Genomic DNA, 19,585 nt, shown 5'->3' with positions numbered 1-19,585 from the left:
CCTGCAGAAATCATAATCCAACTTTTTCTTTTTCTTCTCCCCCCAAACTTTGACTGAATCAGTGTGTGATAAGCTTTTCCTAGGAGAAAGAATACAATTTAAAGAGCAAGGACAGATTTTGCTTTGTTTCAGTAATTACTCCTCAGATGACAGGATTGAAATTTACTCAGAAGTTCCTGTGGCCAGAATTTCATCATTCCCCGACACAATGCTTTTTGCCTCCTTCCACATTTTCACAGGACACAAAGGTTAGAGGCACAGAACTCCTATCAACCATTCTGACCCCATTTCCTGCCAGGTTGTTTATTACTTGTTCGGTATCTGTTAAACTCTGCCCTTTGGGAAGGGATGGAATGAGTAGCTAATTCATTACTAGTGAAATATCTGATGTTTATTAATGATGTGAAGATATCTCGCAAGAAGACATCAAGTTCAAATTTTCACATAGCAGTAGATCATATACTTAATGCTGTACACCATGACTGAAAAAGCGTACAGCTGACTGGTAAGAGCAAACTTATGGCCTCTGAGCTTTTAAGAGTCCATTTCTTTGAGTGCTTCATGTAACTGGTCACAGGAGAAGGAAAAACATCAAGGAGCTGCAGCAGTGTAAACATGAAATGCCAAAGAAGTTATTAAAATAGTATTTTATTTTATGAATAAAAACTAAACAGAATTAGGACATGGCTCTACTTTTTCTTTTTCCCCGTTTCCTTTGAACTCTTCTCATCATTTCTTTTTGAACCAAGGCCATATCTACCATTCCTGTGCTGATCCTGCCACTCACTCTCCAGCTGTCTCAGCATCTCTTGTGTTAGAAGTCCTTCACGCAGCAATCTGTTGGCCAGAGATCCGTGTCCATGGCTTTTCAGATCTTCCTGCCTTGGAGCAGACCGATAGGCTTTCAAGTTCTTTGCTCTCCTTTCTCCCAGAACCTCTACTGCAATAGAGAGTGCCTCTGGAGATTTTCCACCATGACGGTCTGAAACTGCCCTGGTATCCCTCTTAGTCCTTGAGAGAGGAAAGTCTTCTGACATAACTTCCGCTGTGCCAGGAGCAGCTGCAGACTGTGAAGCTCGGATCAGCTTTGTGATGTTGCAGACACCAACCTGTATAATGTTGTCTAGCTTTTTCTGAATATCCCTTACAAGGACAGCATCAGGGAACATATCCATGAAGCGGTAACTGGGGAGGCAAAACAACACACAGTTAAACCTTTTCACTAAAGGACTGCTGACTGGGACAAAAATGAGATACATCCTGTGTAAAGTAAAAAAAAAATAAAAACACCACATGTTGCATGGGAAGGCCACTGTATTTTATGTGGCATCTCAGCTGCTCCAGTCCAGGATCACCTTGTTTCTAACTTTCTGTCAGTCACAAACTGTTCTCTGCAGAACCCATGACTTCCTCCCACAACATAGCTATGTTTGCATTTGTCAAGATCCTCTAAAGGGCCAAAGGAGCCCATACTGCACCACATACACACGGGCTTGAAGACACTGCTTTTCTAGGACTGTAAGTCATAAATATGAGGAAAAAATAAAAGCAATTTTCAAGCACAAAGACTATACCTTAACCACAGATAGAGGTCAAAAACATCATGAACAGCTTCAAGGTGTACAAGTTCTTTGATGTTCTTTGGAGCAGCTAACGGCCATTTGGTGTGCCGACAGAGCCAGTCAAACGTCAGAGGCTCATTTCTACTGAACTGTCTTGCAAACTGAAAAACAAACAGATTCAGTCAAGTCCTCTGTCAGCCAGGAAAGAAGAAATCCCAAACGAGTTAAATTCCCTTGAGTCTGTATACACAGAATACTCCAGGAAAATACCTGCTTTGTTTTCCACAGCCCAAATGCCACACATTCTTTTACTTAATTACTCAACAGAAGAGTCACCTCTCCTTTCCAGGGCCTCATTAACACAATTTGTCCGTGAGCCATGTACAGAGTTAAGCAACAAAAGTACAGAGCTATGCAGAAAAGCATAACAACGAAGGCATATGATTTCATCTAGCAAAGCAGATGGACTTTGTCTTTTTTTCTTCTCCTGCTCCTGTTAATTATCTTGTTACAGAATCTCCAGGGTTGAGAAAATGTTAAATGTGTTCCCTGATTTAGGAAACACACTACTCACAACACAAACAAATTCATCTGCACTAGAAATCAGCCCTTCCAAAACCTAGACATTTCAGCACTTTTACTAACAGATAAACAAGCCAAATAAGACTTACATTTAAATTTTTCATGAGCACTGATGACTTGGAATAACTGCTCCCTAACTGGCTGATACCAGAAGTTGTTTTTTTTGCCAAGGAATGGGGCTTAAATTCACACAGGCATTCACAACAGCCTACCTCTCTCCAACATCACATTATGCCCCTCTGCATCTTTGTTACTTGGGATCAGAATGCTCAGCATTTTCTTAATGAGGAACTTTCTTTTTTTCAACTCCTTAAATCAATCACTCAATTTTGAAAGAACATTATGAGCCATTTTTGAAAAGCACGGGTCTAATATCTGTGACATGGGTAAACCACATCAGTTTCATTTTTACACTATCTTATTATAAATGTTTAATGCAGTCTCTAAAAGGGGACAAAGGTGATACTGTCTAACAAAGTTCCATGCAAAATTACTAATCATGAAAAACTCAAATCAGCTGACTACAAATTTCTCAAAGTAATTACTCCAGCAGCACAGTGGAAAACAATTCATCCAGGACTGAAAAGTGAAATGACATAATTCTGAAGGCAACTTAGAGCACTATACTTTCTAGGGTTTTAATTCTATGTCACTGTATTATAACATCAGCAATCACACTTAATCCCACATTCTTTTCTTTTGTTGACAAGCACCTTGAAGCAGTGGTATCTTGGTTTTTAAGGACTACTTTTAGACACACTGTAGTGCAACACTTAACAGTACAGAAGTGACTATGTAACATAACTTTGATCTCTCCCAGTTCAAAGATCACCTGAAAGGCAAGCAGTAGGATTCTCTGAGGCAAGCAGCAGAAAAGCTATCCAAATTTTAATTTACATCAAAAAATGAGAATCAGTTCTCCATTTAAATATATATATGATCCCCAGTTACTTTCTATTACTGCCTGTGAGCACTTCAAGAATGCTCTCAAATGATCTAATGACAAAACCCACAAGAAATATAGCAGCTAGATACAGCTAGCTAGATGTGCTAGATGCACCAACACCCGCTTGCTCCAATACATATACCACAGTTTTTGGAGGAAAAAAGTAACTGACCTTCAACAAAGTGGTACACACAAAAGGCTCTTTCCTGTTCAAGGGTGCAGTGCAGAAGACGTATCGTGATCGCAAATTTAGTGGAATGTGCTGAATCATATCCGCTATAAATTTAAAGTCATCAATATTGCAGACAAAGTAAAGTCCATCGACTTGTGAGAGACTCACAAAAATATCCTGTGAAAATATAACCAAATGAAGATGTTGTTATTACAGGAAAGGGTTGTTACACTTTGCATTATCAAACCACAAAATGATTTAGTGTTTCAAAGGCTAGTTATACTGAAAGAACAGTTAAAAAAATCAAACTTGACCACAGTAATAAAAAAGGGGGCACAGGAGCTCCCTCTACTCTTTTAAGAGGATTTTCATTGAATTCTCTAACACAGGATCAAAGGAGAAGACATAATGCACTATGCTTTATTTAAGCATTTTCAATTAGTCTCCAAAGTAACAAATACAGTGTTCTGGAATTGTACATTTTAGTTACAAAGAACACCATCACAAGAACCAGTAACTACTATGGTTAGAACTTGTTCCAGGTTTGTCACTTGGCATGACCCAAAAAGGTAACTTTACAGCATAAAATTCAATAACTGAGGTATTTTTAGCCCAATATCAAGAACAGATCTATTTTAGGAAGAAAGAAATCACAAGATAAATACAGTATTGCCACAAAGTCATTCAGAGAATACCCAAAACATAACCAGGGTTTAGAGAAACAGGAGATGCCACTGCACACTGCAGCAGAAATTTTTATGGGCCCCAAAAATTACTTCTCTAGACTAAATCTTCGAAAAAAATTTTTAAAAGATCTTTAAAGAAACACTGAGCTTCTTAATTCAATATGACTGAATATTTAAGAGATCAATAACAATGTTTTTTTTTCTCTTAATACTTCTATGCTAGCTCAGAAATTCTCAACAGTAAAGTTTTAAAGATGTGCTATTACCCTACCAGCATAAGTCTTCTAAGGAGGTCTCCAAGTATAATCTTTCACTTTGAGGTTAGAAATCATACACTTTGCTACCTAACAGTACATCAGCAGAGAACAATAGTATGCATTTAAATACATGAAAGCTGCTAAGAATTTCTCAGTGTACTAAAAACTGTGATGCTATTTTTTAAATACAGCACTGAAAGCTTAATTTCTACTTTAAAAGGTTTAGGCACTATCCAGCTAATGATGAGATCAAGGAGATCCTACAAAATCTGTCTTCTCAAAGTTAAGCAAATACTCTTTTACCATAAAGACCACAAAACCAAAAAAAAAAAAAAAAAAATCAGAGGAACCTCTCAGATGTACAGAAATCTGACATGACCAGCCCAGTTTCCCAGGAATTTTCACATAAATTTATCCTAATTTTAATCTCTAATATTTTCAGTCTCAAAGCAAAAAAAATACACATTTAAAATACGGGAAAGATTACACACTCATCAACACGTGTTGTTGCACACTCATCAACATGTGAAAACACATTTACACCCTTTAAGAGCTGTCAAGTTTATAACAACACAGAAGAGCTAAGCATTCTAAACGTATTTGTAGTCACTGCTGTGGTAGAGAGAAGAGTCCAACTGATAAAAGATACACAGGAGGCTGTTAGCTTCTCAAAGCGAGTGTTTGTACAAAAGCAGTGACTATAAGCAATGCATATTTTTTTAAAGCAGAAGCTAACATTTTGATCAGTCTTACAATTAGATTGGATAGAGTGGCATCAGGAAGATGATAAGCAAACATTTCTATCTGCTCAGGAGTAGGATGTAGGCCAGCTGCCTAAACGGAAAATAAAGAAAAAAAAATTCCATTAATTCTAAATATTGTTCTTAAGTCAGTGCATCAGAAATAAAATCTAGAAAGACAAAATGCAGGAAATCAAAGCACCTTACACAGTCCAGTTTATTTAGAACACTTATCTGGAACTTAAGAACTTTTGCATTTGAGCTTTTCATTCTTAAAAGAGCAGTTTATAAATGAAATATTGCAAGCCTCCAAATAGGGCATATACTCAGTCACTCCGGCATGGCACAAACCATTTTTATTACTAACTTGTAAACAGACACAAAGAAAAATAATTTGGGATCAGAAGATAGTAAAACAGCTCCAGAGCACATCTGTACAAACTGGGTACCGAGCCTCTCACCTTCACAGGGCGCACAGCCTCACTCAAAATTTCCTTCAGCTGCACAAGGTCATCACGATGCATTGTAGTGACCTCTCCTTGTTTGAAGGATGAGCCATAACGTCCAGCTCTGCCTGCGATTTGTAGAGCCTGAGAGGTTGTAATGGAGTCTATCTCCTTTTCTCCCTTCTCATTGATAGTTGGCTTTACTATAGAGTTAAAAATTATTCTTTTTATACACCTGAAATATTTGAACAAAAACAAAGAGGAATCGTTTTTTGCAAATTATTTCCAATATACAACCTGCTACAGAAGAACAAAAGCCTTTTTGGGTGGGGGGTGTATGCGTGTTGTTTTGTTTGTTGGGGGTTTTTTTAGGTTTTTTCCTTTCTATAAATTAAGGGACTGCAGATACTACTTATGGACACGTCATATTCAAAAGGGCAGCATAAAAATACTGGTTAGTTGCAGGAGAATCATCATCCCTATACACATCAATCATGTTCTAATAGGGTCCCAATCCATCCACCATCATCTGCCTCAGCAGTTTACAGCAATGCGACTGCATCGCCTTCAGCAGCAAAATACATCTGGAACTGAACTGGACTTGCGCTACATTTCAGAAATGCAGGAGACTGATACTCTAACAACTCAGCACATCTCACTCCAGTGAATCAAAAGGATCTTAACAGTGCCTACTATCACACAGAGTTAGGCCAAGTGAGTTATTTAATTCCTAGAATCAGATTTAAAATCTAAGCTTGGTTCTACCCAGTGAAACTGGTCACTCTTTCAGAATTAAAATGTATGTACTGTGTTATCTACATATAGCAGGTATCTAGACAAATTAGTCAAACTGGGGAGAAACAAGTGAAGAAATTAATGCAGGTATCACACCTGAAAAAAAAAAAAATGCAAAAACCAAACACACCAAAAAAGCCCCATACCATAACCTGCTCCAAGTACTTACAAATTGAGTCCCATTCCAATTGCATCTGTAGCAACTAAAATTTTGCATGGATCATCAGGATCATTAAATTTCTTTGCCTGTTCAAGTTTTGTTCCTAAAACAGAATGACAAAACACTTCACATAGCAAACTCTTCTTACAAAACAGAAACAATGCATCACTAAGTCTGATGCCTTTATAATAGGCTGAAGAAAAAAAAATGGTATTTGATTGGTATTTGGCTGTTGTCAGGGGAGGGGAGCAGGAGTGATTTAAATCATTCCCAGAGCTGTGGACAGACCTCATTTAATTACATCTATCTGAAGATCAGTATCAAGTACATAATGAAGGTCTAATCCCAAGATTGAAACACCAGTCAACAAAAGCTGATTAACTTTCTCTAACTATATAGAGATGCAAAACTAGGAAAACTTGTACTGCTCCATTTTAAAAGTTCTTCTTAGAAAGCAGCAAGAAGCAGAACATTCCCTTAAAAATAAGAGCGCTTTACCTGGTGGCAGACTGCCATATATGACAGCACATTCTAAGCCTCTGGCTTCAATTTGTCGGCTGACAGAATAAATGTCGTTCTTACTGAAACAGACAATGCAGTCCCCAGGACGGAGATTGTCTAAAGATTCTAAGGCATAATCCAGCACAGCAAGAGGAGTGAGTCTCTTGTAATTTCGGACCTAGAATCAAAGGAGTTGTCAAAGACAGTATGCTTTTAAATTAAAAATTCCTGTGGAATATCAGCCAGCATGGTTATTATCACAACTGATTGTAACACTGAGGGACCTCTCACAGTCCTGAAGGGATGATTAATTACTGGACAGAAAGTTACATACTTCTTATGCACTTGTATACTTGCAGCACTTCCCAAGCCGAGAACTCTATGATCTTTTCAAGAAACAGGAGAACTATATACTTTTACATGTAAACTAAATTCAAGAAAAGAAGGATACAGGCTATGTAGCAATCCTATCAAGAAATCAGTCTGTTTTCACTCAGTCATCTGAATGCTATAACTGGTCCCCTTTCCAAATTACATGCCCCACCATGCACAGATATATAAAGCTACAGCTAATTCACCAGGAAACCATGCAGATTGGACTCTCTTACGACCAAATTTTATGTTTTCTTCACAAAGGAATCTTCCCAAGGGAAAAAAAAAAAAAAACAAACATTTAGGACAGTAAAGATGGGTTTCAGAGATCTTTCAATTGCTTTCCTCTGAAGGTGTTAGTTCTTTTAACTCCTTTCCTCATCACGTGAAGAATAACTATCAAGAGATCTAGTAAACTCAGCAAACTTGAGGGCACTGTGCCCTCAGGGAAGAACAGAACCGTAAAAGAAAGCTCCTAAACAGCTGTAGCATTCATTCCCCCAGTGGAACTCAAAGAGCTTCTCTTCTTTAAGCAAAACAGTATCACTATTAAATATGAAACAACTTTGCAACATCTCCTTTGGTTTACAGTAATTGAGAAACATTTTAACAAGAGCTCCTGCAAGAATAACTTTCATCAGCGATACCCACAAAAGGCCATAAATTTTTGCCACTTTTCCAGCAGGGAGAGCCTGATGTTCTGTCTGTTACTTTACAGAATTAAAAAGCTTACTTCAACTTCCTCCCCTGTAGTGTACATGAGCTCTGTCACCAGGTCAATAGCAGCAGCTTCTCCACAAATGTGGATTTCTTCCGCACAGAGTCCTGAACAAGATCCAATGAAATAAAATGCAAAATGTTACATGTTTATAGACAACAGTAGCTTTATCTGACTTCTAAGCTACCCCAAATTTACATTTTGCTTGCTAAACACATCAGCGAGGACTGTATTTCACCTCCTTCAACATCCCAAATCAGTACCCAAAGCCTCTCCCACGATACACTACTTCCTTAGAGCTGCTCTTGATGCTTGGAAATCAATTAGTATGATAATCAGAGCAGCTAATACCCTCTCAGCCAAAGCAAGAGGTACCCTTAACCACTGAACAAATGGAGCAAAGCTTTGAGTATGTTTTACTTAGTACTACTGTTTTACTAACTCTCAAACCACAGCAGAGCTGAAGAGCTTTGTTTTCTGCATGACCTTCTAAAATTATGAATACATCTCTAATGCAGTCAGAATAGAAAAAGGAAAAAAATAGGAGGTGGGAGAAGTGTGACAAATCATCCTTTTAAACTTAGCATCAAAATCAGTGAAGGGAAGGGCTCTGGGGGGTTGGAGGGGGACTCAGATTCCAAATGTCTGTTCAAAAACTGGGGAAAATGGAGTTTCAAAAATTGCTCTTGAAGAATTCTACAATCAAAAGAAGCATTCTTCTAAGAACTTAACAGATCAATACAGCTCTATAAATGAGCCGTTTGAAATTAACACTATAAAATATTGAATGTTTGCCATGTTGCCATACATTTAACAGTATCTCTTCATAATGAAATCTCTAAAAAATTGTGTTGTTTTAATGGAACAAATAAAGTGTTTTTCTAGAAAATAATCAATGTAAAAGGACAGCACAGTGTAACAACACAAAGACTCTGCATTATCCAAGGAAGCAAAACTGGAAGAGATCTGTGTACCTTAAGAGAATAAATTTTTTCAAAAGCATTAAGTAAAACATGACAGGTGACTTGCTGCCGTACAGACAAACCCTTTGAGGCAGAGTATCTCTCAACTTGCTGTGAGAAGACATATGAAGAAACAATCACATATTGTTACCATTTATGAATATACTGACTGCTAAGCTTGAATTTAACATGCCATTTATAGTCAAGTTATACTCGTTCACTGGCAGCACAAACAAGCTTACCTAGAAGGGCTCTTGTCCAAGCCCACCCTCGGGCTGGATCTCTGATCATCTGAATTTCATCAATCACAGCAACTTCATCTTAAAACAAAAAAGAGAAATATGATGCACCAAGGAAGAGCATCTAGAACAGTAATACAACACAAGAAGGAACTCAAAGGTTTTCTAAAAAAGGTTGCTCAAATCAAGTTAATCCTCTATCACCAAAAAGCTATTCTGAGATGATCCAGGCTTTATTAACTGCTCTAACACAGTTTAGATATTGTTCAAGTAAAAGTGAAAAGGAATAACTCAGCTACTTCAGAGCCCAAGCAACAATACGCATAAAGGTAGCATAGATATGACTGAAACAATTATGCATACTTACAAGGTGTATTAGTGCTGCACATTTCAATGGTACAAGCAATATGAGGGGCTTGTCTGGCATTTTCACTGGCATAAACACGCTCTTCTCCTGTCACCAAGTCACATGGCACATTCTAAAGGAATTCAGAAAACTCACGTTAAGTTTCTTTAATAGAACAGAATCCGCTTTCCAAAGGGGAAAAAAAAAAAATCAGTTTCTTAACATAGCTTCTAAGACTGTATAATGGAAGCTATCTAGTAACTACTCAGCCTTTTGAGACTTGAGCCCTGTATTTAAGTCCTATCAGACTGAAGGATACAAGGAAGAGGTATCTGTAATTAGATGCCCTCCCCTACTTCTGCAGAAGATTACATCTTTCTCTGAGCATTTCAGAGCTGTCACATCTGCAACAAAAGAACTGCCAGAAGAGCTGTAGTACAAGGGGATCAAAGTAAGGCCCAGCAGTGAAAGAGCCTGGCAAGCTCCAGCCTCTTACAGGTCATTTGGTGATTGCCCTGTTGAGTGTCTCACCTGCTGCCTTACAATCACACAGCAAGAGTTCATGAGAAGCAGCTGTGAGAGACAGCGGGCCCACCACCCTCTGTCAGCTCTACACTGGCTCAATCTCAGGCAGATGGCGGCTCCTTCCACATCTGCAGCCACCTGCAGAGCCATGCAGGAAGCCCTGTTTAAGCCTCAATGGCTACATATGATCCATGAGCTGCCAAGTGAAAAGTTCTCATGCACACGAAACGTAAGAGAAAAAAAGTGCAGCAACTCTACTAGCAAGGAACATCATGACACGGTATCCACATTCACTACACGGTACATGTTACAGATATCTCCCAGGACAAACCGATCTTTCTTAGGCGTTGATTTGATAAACCAATAACAGGAATTACAAATTCTAAATCACAGACTTAGCAAAAAAAATAGAAATCACAAGATCATTTGGCAAACACTACTATACATCCACACTATGCTGCATTAACATGTGATGTGTTATTGTAATGCTTCAGAACTGGTGTGGTTCTGGGGTGCCGGAAACACACTGGTGATAAACCTTTAAAAAGATGCTGGGAGCAGTTAAAAAAAGGTACTAATGAAAGATTTCTTTAGGGACATGATATATGGCACTACTCTTAACACACCTGAAGCTGCAGATCTTTTTATTAGATGGTTGAGTGAAATCTATTTAAACATTGAAGCAGAAGGTTGAGGGAAGTTAAGCAAGGGTAATTTCTTGCATACAAGCTAAAATAAAGGTCATAGGCAAAAAACCCCATGGTTTCCACACTAAAAAAAAAAAAGCTAATAATAGAACCTGGCTAAAGCCAGGGAAGAAAAAAGTCACAGGAAAATGGAGGCAGGTTACAGCGACAATTTCACGGCATGTGCTTTGGGGAAAGTGATGTTCCATTCGGGGAAACGATGTTCCATTCTGCATGCCTAAAGTAGAAATGCACAACTGATATTCACACGAGCTGACATTGCTGCAAAGCAAAGGCACCCATTCAAGCACACTGCTTCATGGACTACCTCAAGCAACTACAGTACTTCACAAACATGCATTCATGAGACTGTTGCAGTACTAAAGATGTAGGTAAGTAATATAACATACTGACAGCATCATTACTCTTTTGGAAGATTTCATGAGCCAGAAGTTTTAGTGGACCGCAGTATATTCCAGATTTTGCTGACAAAAATCTCTGGATAGCATGGTAAGTTTTTCCACTGTTTGTAGGACCAGCATGGAATATTATCTTTCTCTGAATAGCCCTGGCATCTGGATACCTAAAACATACACAGGAAAGCAGGTACATTGAACGTTTATCTGGTATTCTGCATACTGATTCAGGTGAAATTGCAAATTAGCTTAAACATTTACTTATTAATAGACTTGTTAATGTGTGTTGAAAGCAGATCAAGTTCTTAAATAGAGGCAGTGTAGGTTACTTAGACATTCATCTTCTAAATCATACAATCCTTTCAAAGATTTAGAGTAGAATTCACACAGTGTTCAAAATAATTCTCATTGCTGTGGTCTCTCTGTTTGGGTATATGAACATTTTAATGCTCTGTTGTGTTACCTCCCAAACAGGTACAGCCAGAAGACAGCCTTCTGGAAAGGCAATACCAACTCAGCAACTTTCACAGCTGATAAAATCTTATTTTCCTTTTAACTGATTGCAATATATCTTGTAACAAAGATAAGAGTTCCTGACACAAATTATTGTAAAAACAGAGAAATGGAACAGAAAATATAGTGCAACTATACTTCATAAAGGTTAAATCCACAGACTATGCAATTCTACAGCAGTAAGAACAAAACCACTGTAACCAGTTAAACACACTGACCAGTTGGGCGGCAACCTTAAATCACTGATTTTGCGCAGATCATCCATACAGTCCAGCATCGGAAAGATCTGCTTTGCATGTCTCAGGAAAAATGGAAAGAGATCATCCACGTGACCTAGAAGAAAAAAACTCTTTTAAGAAAGTTTGCATGCTTGTCTGAAGGTGGGTATCTTCACAATAAACTTTAAAAAAAATTTCTATTACTTCCACCACATGCTATGTAACTCTTTCAACTTCTGGCTCTCTACAAAGTTCCATAATTATCTCAATAGCAGAAAGGTAAACTAATACGACTACACAGACTCATTAAGCAATGCAATACAAATGCAATAGTATGAAAAAAAAAAAAACCTTATTTCAGTATATTCACTCTGGTTAGCCTACACATCTAGAGAATTTCTAAATAAAATGAAGCTATGGAAAATCTGGATGAGTAATAGCTTTTCTGTCCTAAGAAGATTTTAGACTTTTCTTCTTAAATTCATGTGTTGTCTTGGAATAAAACAAAATAAAAGCTTCTAAAATGCTTTTATGAAAGAACAGAGAAAACCAGAATAGTTTGCAGCTTCCCTAAGCTACTAAGACTTGGGATGCTGGTTCAAAATTGTGAGTCTCCAATCCATAGGTGAAAAAACAAAACTAGAAAAATCAGCTCAGAAGAGACATCCAAGTTTACTCTTCTGAATGTTCACAGAGTAGATATGTGGTCTTGAAGGTCTCATTTCAGCTCACATTCCAATTGTCCAGCTCTCACAGAATTTCAAAGAACTATCTGGATCTAAAAAATGGTTATCATCAAACACACACACACACAAAAAAGCAGTGTCCTCGTGGCTGGTTTTTGTTTTTTTTTAGTTTAGATCTAGTATTCAATGAATCAAAATTATTGTGAAAAATTAAAGAACCTTAAAACTGTAGCATTTTCAATTATTATCTTTGGACAAGCAAAACTCAACTAAAAAAGTTCAAAACTGACACAATAAACAGCCCTTTGCACTCCTGTATATGTGAGCTTTAAGGCATACATAAACAAAGCACATAAGTAAATAAGGAGTGGAAGCTATGAAATCATGGGGAAGATTTTATGCACAACTAATATAAAAAGACACTTTAAATTTCCTAAGATGGTAAACATTTAAAATCTACACATTTACATTTGAAGTCAAAACTAAAGGCCACTGTGATCTTTAGATCACCATCATTAAAAACACATACTATGCCAAAGTTCTGCAGCTCAAACTGTGGAGAAGGATGTTTCTGCTGTTACCAGCTAGCATCACCTCTCATTAAGTGCCGCTGATCACAGCACACCATGCACTACGCAAGCAAACACCACTCCCTTCTGTTAGTGCCACACAGAAACAGCAGTCACAGAGCTGTATTCCCCAAGTACTCAAAGCCACCTGGCCAGGAGAAAGCTCTCAAAGTGCCCCCTAGTGACTACTGAATTTTTAAGAGGAATAAAGAGAACAGTAGTCTTTTCATTTGAGCAATGAACAGATGCCATAAACCAACAGGCTGCTTCTTGCTGAGACCTCCACCTCTTTTGTTTCCCCTTCAGAAGACTTAAGGGCAGAACACTCCAGAGGAGGAGCACAAATGTTTCTGACAGGGAAGCAGTGATTTTGAACCTCTTTTACAACACAGTAGGTGGGCCCCAGGTACATAGGTAAGCATACAGGTCAAGAACAAGGGAAAATTAGTATTTTATTTTACAAGCACTCCAGATACTTGCCTGCATCACAGCATATATCATTGAGAATAATATGCAAATCAGCACTCACAGAACTGGATTCTATGATATACTTCCTAAAGCTTATAAACGCTTGGTGAAACAGGCGAGCTGAAAAAAAATAAAAGGAACAAAGTGAATGTGACTGGGATCATAAAATCATATTTGTAAACACCCAAAAAACTCTGAAGTAGTCCACTAAAAGTCTATAGCTTAATATGAACTATTACAAGTAAATATAAAGGTCATTTGAACTAAGTGACATAGACAATCTAAACAAGCAATGTTGCAAGACCTGTAAAAGATCAGATCTACCTAATACCATATCTGAAAAAAAAAACATATTTCACATTAAAAAAAAATAATCTTAGAATATTTTCTTACCATCCAATCCATTTTCCGCTCCTAGTCTTTGGATTTCTTTTCTTTTGTAGAACTTATTTAAGTTTTTTAGAACTTCACCTGTAGAAAAAGTATTTTTTTTTTTTTAGTTTGCTCAAAATTAAATCACATTCTCCTGGCCCAAAGATCATGGCTCACGGTCTCCCTACTCTGGAGAGAGAGAACCTTTTCCATGCTGAACAGCATCAAATGATTTCTCCCTAAATGTAACACAATCAGTGATTGAGCCCACTGTGGAAAAGGACAATTTTAAACTGCAGCAGAGTAAGAATTGTCATGAAGAGGAGGTTAGTATTTGAGACACTCACCCTGGTACTTGATAGGAAATCATAAAGGTGGGAACCTGCAGCGAACATGTTATGGAACAAACTACTTAAGGTTTTGGGGTGTTTTTTGTTTGTTTTTTATCAACACCTACCAGGAAACGGCAGGCGTTAATGTGAGAAGTAGATCTGTTTAAACTACCTGGTGACAGCTTTTACTAAACATCCTGAAAGATGAGAGACCTTCCTTCCTCCCCGCTGCTTCCAAGACACACTCTTCAGAAAGATCAGACAAACCAGATGCAGTATTCTTCCTATTTCTCAGGTTAAATAAAGGAGGGGAGAAGAAAACTTAACACAGTTTCTTCATATCTATCACAGATTACTTAGATTTGCTTGTATCAAATCTCTTATTCTAAAGTTATTAATAAATCCTTTCCCTCCCCCCTAAAAGGCAAGTTCAGAGTTGCAACAAAGCTGTATTTACTAATACACACTCTGAATTTAGGTCATTAAATGTTAATTAAATCACAATGGCAAAAATGTGTCCCCTCTCCACCAACAGCAGATCAGAAATTCACAAAAATCTAGCAAATATCATAAGCACCTATTCATAACCTTAAGTTACTCTTAACATTCAAGTCTACAAACCCTGTATTATAAAATGCTAGGACTGATACATGATGCAGCACAGCCCTGGTTAGCTCGCACAAGCCACTGAACACAACATTGCCAAGCTCTGCTCTCTGCAACTAACTCCGTAACTCTTTGAAGTCTCTGCCATGACATGGAAAGCTTCCCATGAGATCAACCTTAAATGACTGAAAGATTGCCTCTCTTTCTAAAAAGCTATACTCTAGAACAGAAATAACCCACTTTGCATAATGAAGATAATCAGGTGGCAAGAATATGGCAAAGTTCAACTGCTGGCAAAGCCAAAAGCACAAGAGGAGTGGCTACATCCCAGACCCCATGCATGGTTACAGTAGTCTGTTGACGGATTAACTCACAGTCTGAAATGTTCACTGGGAAAGACTGTCAGCAGGCTTATATTCACTACACAGGTATCCCTACTCTCATCAGAAAATGTTTAAGGGCCTGGAAATCAAAGGCAGATTGGAAAACACTGCACTAAGAGAAAGCAGAGGGCTGAGTTCTCTTCAGAGCTTCCATCAGATCAGCCACGTAGCTAAATTCACAACCTACTGGCCTAACTACAAGATGAAAAGGTCAATGCCAGAACATCTGTTACTATCCAAAGCAACATGACATTGGGACCATTGCAGCCTTCAACGTCCAAGGTCACGATCCTTCCTAAGCACAAATACTTATCTTAACAATAAAGTATATCAAAACAAAACAAAGCTGGCATTGCAGTCCAGTGAGACATGCCCACACTAGCTTAATCTAACTGCACATAGTACTAACTATTTTTACAGGAACAGCTATCAATCAGGGTTGATATCAATCAGCTAATCAACTCAGGAGATCTGCGTCCTGCCTCTAGCATTACCCTTTTTACCATTCAATCCTATCTTAACATATCCCTTTACCATTTCCTCACTGTACAACAGTATTTTAGCTCTTATTCCTCAATTGCTTTGACTTCTCAGCAGCATCTTCTAAGGTTCTCTGTAAAAAGACTGCCTGATTCTGCAGTTAAATTCAGAAATTAGGCAGTAAGCTTCCGATGTATCAGAATTATTTAGGTGTTTCAGCTCTATTTGCAGGAAGACTTTTCAGCCATTTTTCTGCATCTGAGATGACAACAGTCCATTTCAGTAAGCCTGTACACTACCATCAGGGCAGTTGAACTGCTTTATTTTAAAACTGCTCCAGAACTATTAGACTTCTATTGTCCAGTCCATGTGACCTTGTATATCTAAATCTACCTGTTCAGGCACCTCCTGTTTCTGATGCCTGAATTGCTGACAATACTTAGTCTTCCCTAGCTTGTATTTCTCACCAGTGAGCACAGCCCCATGGTCTGGCAACTGAAGCCATAGAACTGACATTCAATATGGCAACTGAGCATTAGGGCTCCAAATCAACAACCCTGCACAGGATTCTCTGAAGCCACATGGCACAAAGTGCTGATCTCTCATACAGCAGATTTTTGTTTACATTTATTTAAAAATGGATAATGAATCATCGCCATACTCAAAGGGTCACAGTCAAACCAAACCTAACTTGTGCTCCACACGGACTTGGCAACATTCAGGCCCAGTACTGAAGTTCATGAGGCCAGCTACTAGGCTTTCTCTCCCTGTACTGATAGTAGAACACCTACCTTTACGCCATCCCTATATTCTCTCATTGCTCTTTACACTCCTTTCTTTTATACTAAGTGCATGAGCAGACCTCAGGTTCCCTTTTCACCCTCTTATCAAAGTTTAACATCACAGTTTCTTCATTTTCTTCTACTATTTTTTTCTTTTATTTTACATAATTGCTCCTTAGATATTTCACTATAATATGCTCACGTGCTACCTAGTCACTCAACAATTACCTTGTTTGATAAGGCAATCATACAAGGGATTTAGGAAACACCTATTTAGATCTTAAATCATTCCATCATACAGCAATTCCATATTGTTCTATTGCTTCCTCTAACACTGTGCATTTGGGCCTTTCACAATGAAGACATCGTCATCACACAAGTATATCAGAAACATCACTAACGTAAAAGCAATGAACAGCTACAGAAAGACATATTCTGCCATAATCTCTGTAAGAAAGCCTCAAATGCAAAGATCCTTCTAAATGCTACCTCTGTGATACACCAAAATTGAAAGCATACATCCCCACTCATAAGGATCCACTTCCTACGCAGCTGTAGAAAGCAGATGCAGCCATGAATGAATTCCACTACAGGCCATTAAGTGACAGGTTTGTTACAAAGGTTTTGCAAAACTGGCTTTGCAAAAGTAAGGTTCTAAAAAGGCTTCTGTTAAACTGACAGTGTTTGACTAGCATGAAAATGATAATCACTGTCTCACTTCAGCAAGTAACAAGCTAACCAGATGATTCACACTGGAATTACGTGCACTGTAAGTAACAAAGTTTCTTCACAAGCTGTAATCAGAAAGCCTGTAAATATAATTTTTTCTTTATTGAAACTAGTTCAGTATTTGACAGCAGAATCTGACTGAGCATCTTCGTTCAAAATACCAAGAAAACAGATGCATAATACTCTGTGTGGTCAGAATCTAAAGCGAGAAAGCAGAGGAAGATTATTTATTTCCTAAAAAAGAATGGATGATATTTGCTAAGGAAACTCTTGTTCGGTCTCCTCTTTGACATCACTGATGGGTTGCAAAATACAAAATTACTGACAGCAACAGAAAGAGCGCTACAGGCCAACAAGCCAGACGAGCACCATACTGGTCACCTGGCTGGTATTCCTTGCAAGTCTCACATGGAAGAACTTCAGGCTGTTTGAAGTAGTTAATTTTCACCTGTGGGAACATAAATAATTTTAGCCAATCTGTTCTCTCTCAACAAGTTAGCAGAGACCAAACAGGATCTATACTGATTTTCCCAGAGCATTTTAGTTCTACCTTTGAAGAAATCCAACATAACTGCTTACCTAATAAATGAGACAATGGGTAATGCACAGGTAAGATGCCATCATTCATATTTATTGACACCTGAGGAATGCACTACTAATATAAGCCAACACTCGAAGACAAGCCTGAAAACAACCCAGATTTTCTGCATTACGGCTGTTCAGGAATTTTTGCTCCTAGCTAGGTTTTTTAGCTATCAGGGCCAGGTATTCTTTTCTGAAGGGTTCTGAACAAATTAAGATAGTTTTCCCATGTTTCCTATACCTGGAGTTAATACAAATAATATGCCATCAGAACACTTAATTAGGAGAACATATGAAGAAAAAAATTTTTCATTTACACCCTCAATGCTTTGGGATCACCAAACATTAAAAGGCTCAAGAACTTGTTTATTTATTAAGTCTTTAAAGATAGTGCTGGCACAGCTAGAGAAAATAAGACCTTTCCTAAGCAGAAGACTCAACACAGATGAAGAATGAGCAGGATGTACCGTTCATAATTAAAAGAAACACTGAAAAAGCAGTTACAACTCAGTCAACGGTCCTTGAGATATAATTACTTGTAAAGACACCAAAAAAAAAGAAGTGCAGAGCATCTAGAGGTCAACAACTGAATTTTTTCTGTTTCTACATAAACGTCAAAAAATTAATGTGTCAAGTAAAATGACAGGATATAGACCTAGCAAATAAATAAGAGAAACAGAAAACATTGAGAAAGATGTTATTTTACTTCAAGACTGAAGTTCAAGCTCCTGTTCTGATGTACTCAGCAGCTCTCAGAACACAAAGGGCACTGAGGCAGATAGCTTTTGACACAGCTTTCCCAGCTAAAACACAGAAACCTACGCTTAACATTCACTTGCTCATACACTAAGGTGTGCAAACCCAAGAACTCCCAAACAGACCTGCACTGTTGTAACTGAAATTGAAACTTAAGTTTCTAACACTGATGGCCAGTAAGTTGAAATACCGAATGCTTTGCCTCATTTTGAGCTAGGCACATTCACACACAGACGATGCCCTTTTCTCCGTAACACTGTCACTGGTTTTGAGAAAACGGTGACTTCTGCATTCAGATACAGGTATGGTTTCGGAATGCCACAGGATTTCAGTTTAGCTGTGGGACCTGCCCCATGCCAAGCATCTTCATCCTGACTTCAACGAAATAGGGAGTGGAGGAAGTAGGCCAACAGATTCCTCTTCTACACAGGGCGCGCCTAATGGGCTTGGTAAAAAAAAAGAGTCGTATTATCTCATCTGACAGCTTTTACTCCACTTTCACCTTCGCGGGCCCCAGTACAGCGGCCAGACAAGCCGTGAGGAAAAGACGCCCCGCTCTCAAGAGACAAACGACCCGAAGGAAGCAGCGGGCCGGCGGGAGGAGGCCAGGCGACAGGCAGGGCTGAGGGCGAGGGCCCGGGGGGTCCCGCCAATTCCGGTCAGGATCCCGCAGCAGGGGGGCAGAGGGGGGCATCGCCCTCACGGCCGCCCACACTCACCCTTGTCGAGGGGCCGCGTGAGCTCGGCGCCCACGTCTTCGTCCGCCGCGTCGCCGTCGAGCTTCAGCGGCACGGGCACGAAAAGGGAGGTGTCGGGGGCCCGGGAGCTGCCGTCCCCGCCGGCCGAGGAGGAGGAGAAGGCGGCGGCGGCAGGGCGCAGGCGGGCGGCGGCGGCCCCGCCATGGCGGAGGACGAGCCCCGCGCGCGCCGGGAGCCGCAGCAGCGGCCACGCGCAGCGCCTCATCGGCAGCCAAGGGCAGGGGCGGCGGCGCGTGGATC

General features: G+C 39.1%; 1 protein-coding gene across 2 annotated transcripts; it reads right to left on the bottom strand.

Annotated features, from left to right (window-relative positions):
* Positions 1-369: 369 nt before the first annotated feature.
* SUPV3L1 (Suv3 like RNA helicase) lies at positions 370-19,582 on the bottom strand. Of its 2 annotated transcripts, XM_042789927.1 has the most exons (15): positions 19,307-19,582; positions 13,959-14,036; positions 13,578-13,685; positions 11,843-11,957; positions 11,110-11,278; positions 9,506-9,617; positions 9,142-9,219; positions 7,953-8,044; positions 6,845-7,025; positions 6,356-6,449; positions 5,407-5,626; positions 4,959-5,039; positions 3,263-3,439; positions 1,575-1,723; positions 370-1,185 (listed from the first exon to the last, which is right to left on the bottom strand). In XM_042789927.1, the coding sequence occupies exons 1-15, from the start codon at positions 19,548-19,550 to the stop codon at positions 690-692; spliced, it is 2,394 nt and encodes a 797-aa protein (XP_042645861.1). In that variant the 5' UTR covers positions 19,551-19,582; the 3' UTR covers positions 370-689. The 2 variants fall into 2 exon arrangements, with proteins under 2 accessions (XP_042645861.1, XP_032850488.1); XM_032994597.1 differs by lacking the exons at positions 11,843-11,957; positions 13,578-13,685; positions 13,959-14,036; positions 19,307-19,582 and having other exon boundaries at positions 11,106-11,194.
* Positions 19,583-19,585: the final 3 nt, after the last annotated feature.

This window comes from Tyto alba, unplaced genomic scaffold, assembly GCF_018691265.1.
Source record: "Tyto alba isolate M040663 unplaced genomic scaffold, T.alba_DEE_v4.0 Super-Scaffold_1, whole genome shotgun sequence".
NCBI classification, from domain to species: domain Eukaryota; kingdom Metazoa; phylum Chordata; class Aves; order Strigiformes; family Tytonidae; genus Tyto; species Tyto alba.
The sequence above is the reverse complement of the archived record's forward strand: the minus strand, read 5'-3'. Positions and strand labels throughout refer to the sequence as shown.

What these genes read in the sequence shown, in the direction of transcription:
- SUPV3L1 (XM_042789927.1), bottom strand. Translation starts at nt 19,550, where the DNA reads ATGAGGCGCTGCGCGTGGCCGCTGCTGCGGCTCCCGGCGCGCGCGGGG. An exon ending in TCCAAAAGAGTAATGATGCT is followed by an intron (nt 9,618 to 11,109) that starts GTCAGTATGTTA and finishes GAATTCCTTTAG; the next exon opens with AATGTGCCATGTGACTTGGT. An exon ending in ATTGGAATGGGACTCAATTT is followed by an intron (nt 5,627 to 6,355) that starts GTAAGTACTTGG and finishes CAAATATTTCAG; the next exon opens with GTGTATAAAAAGAATAATTT.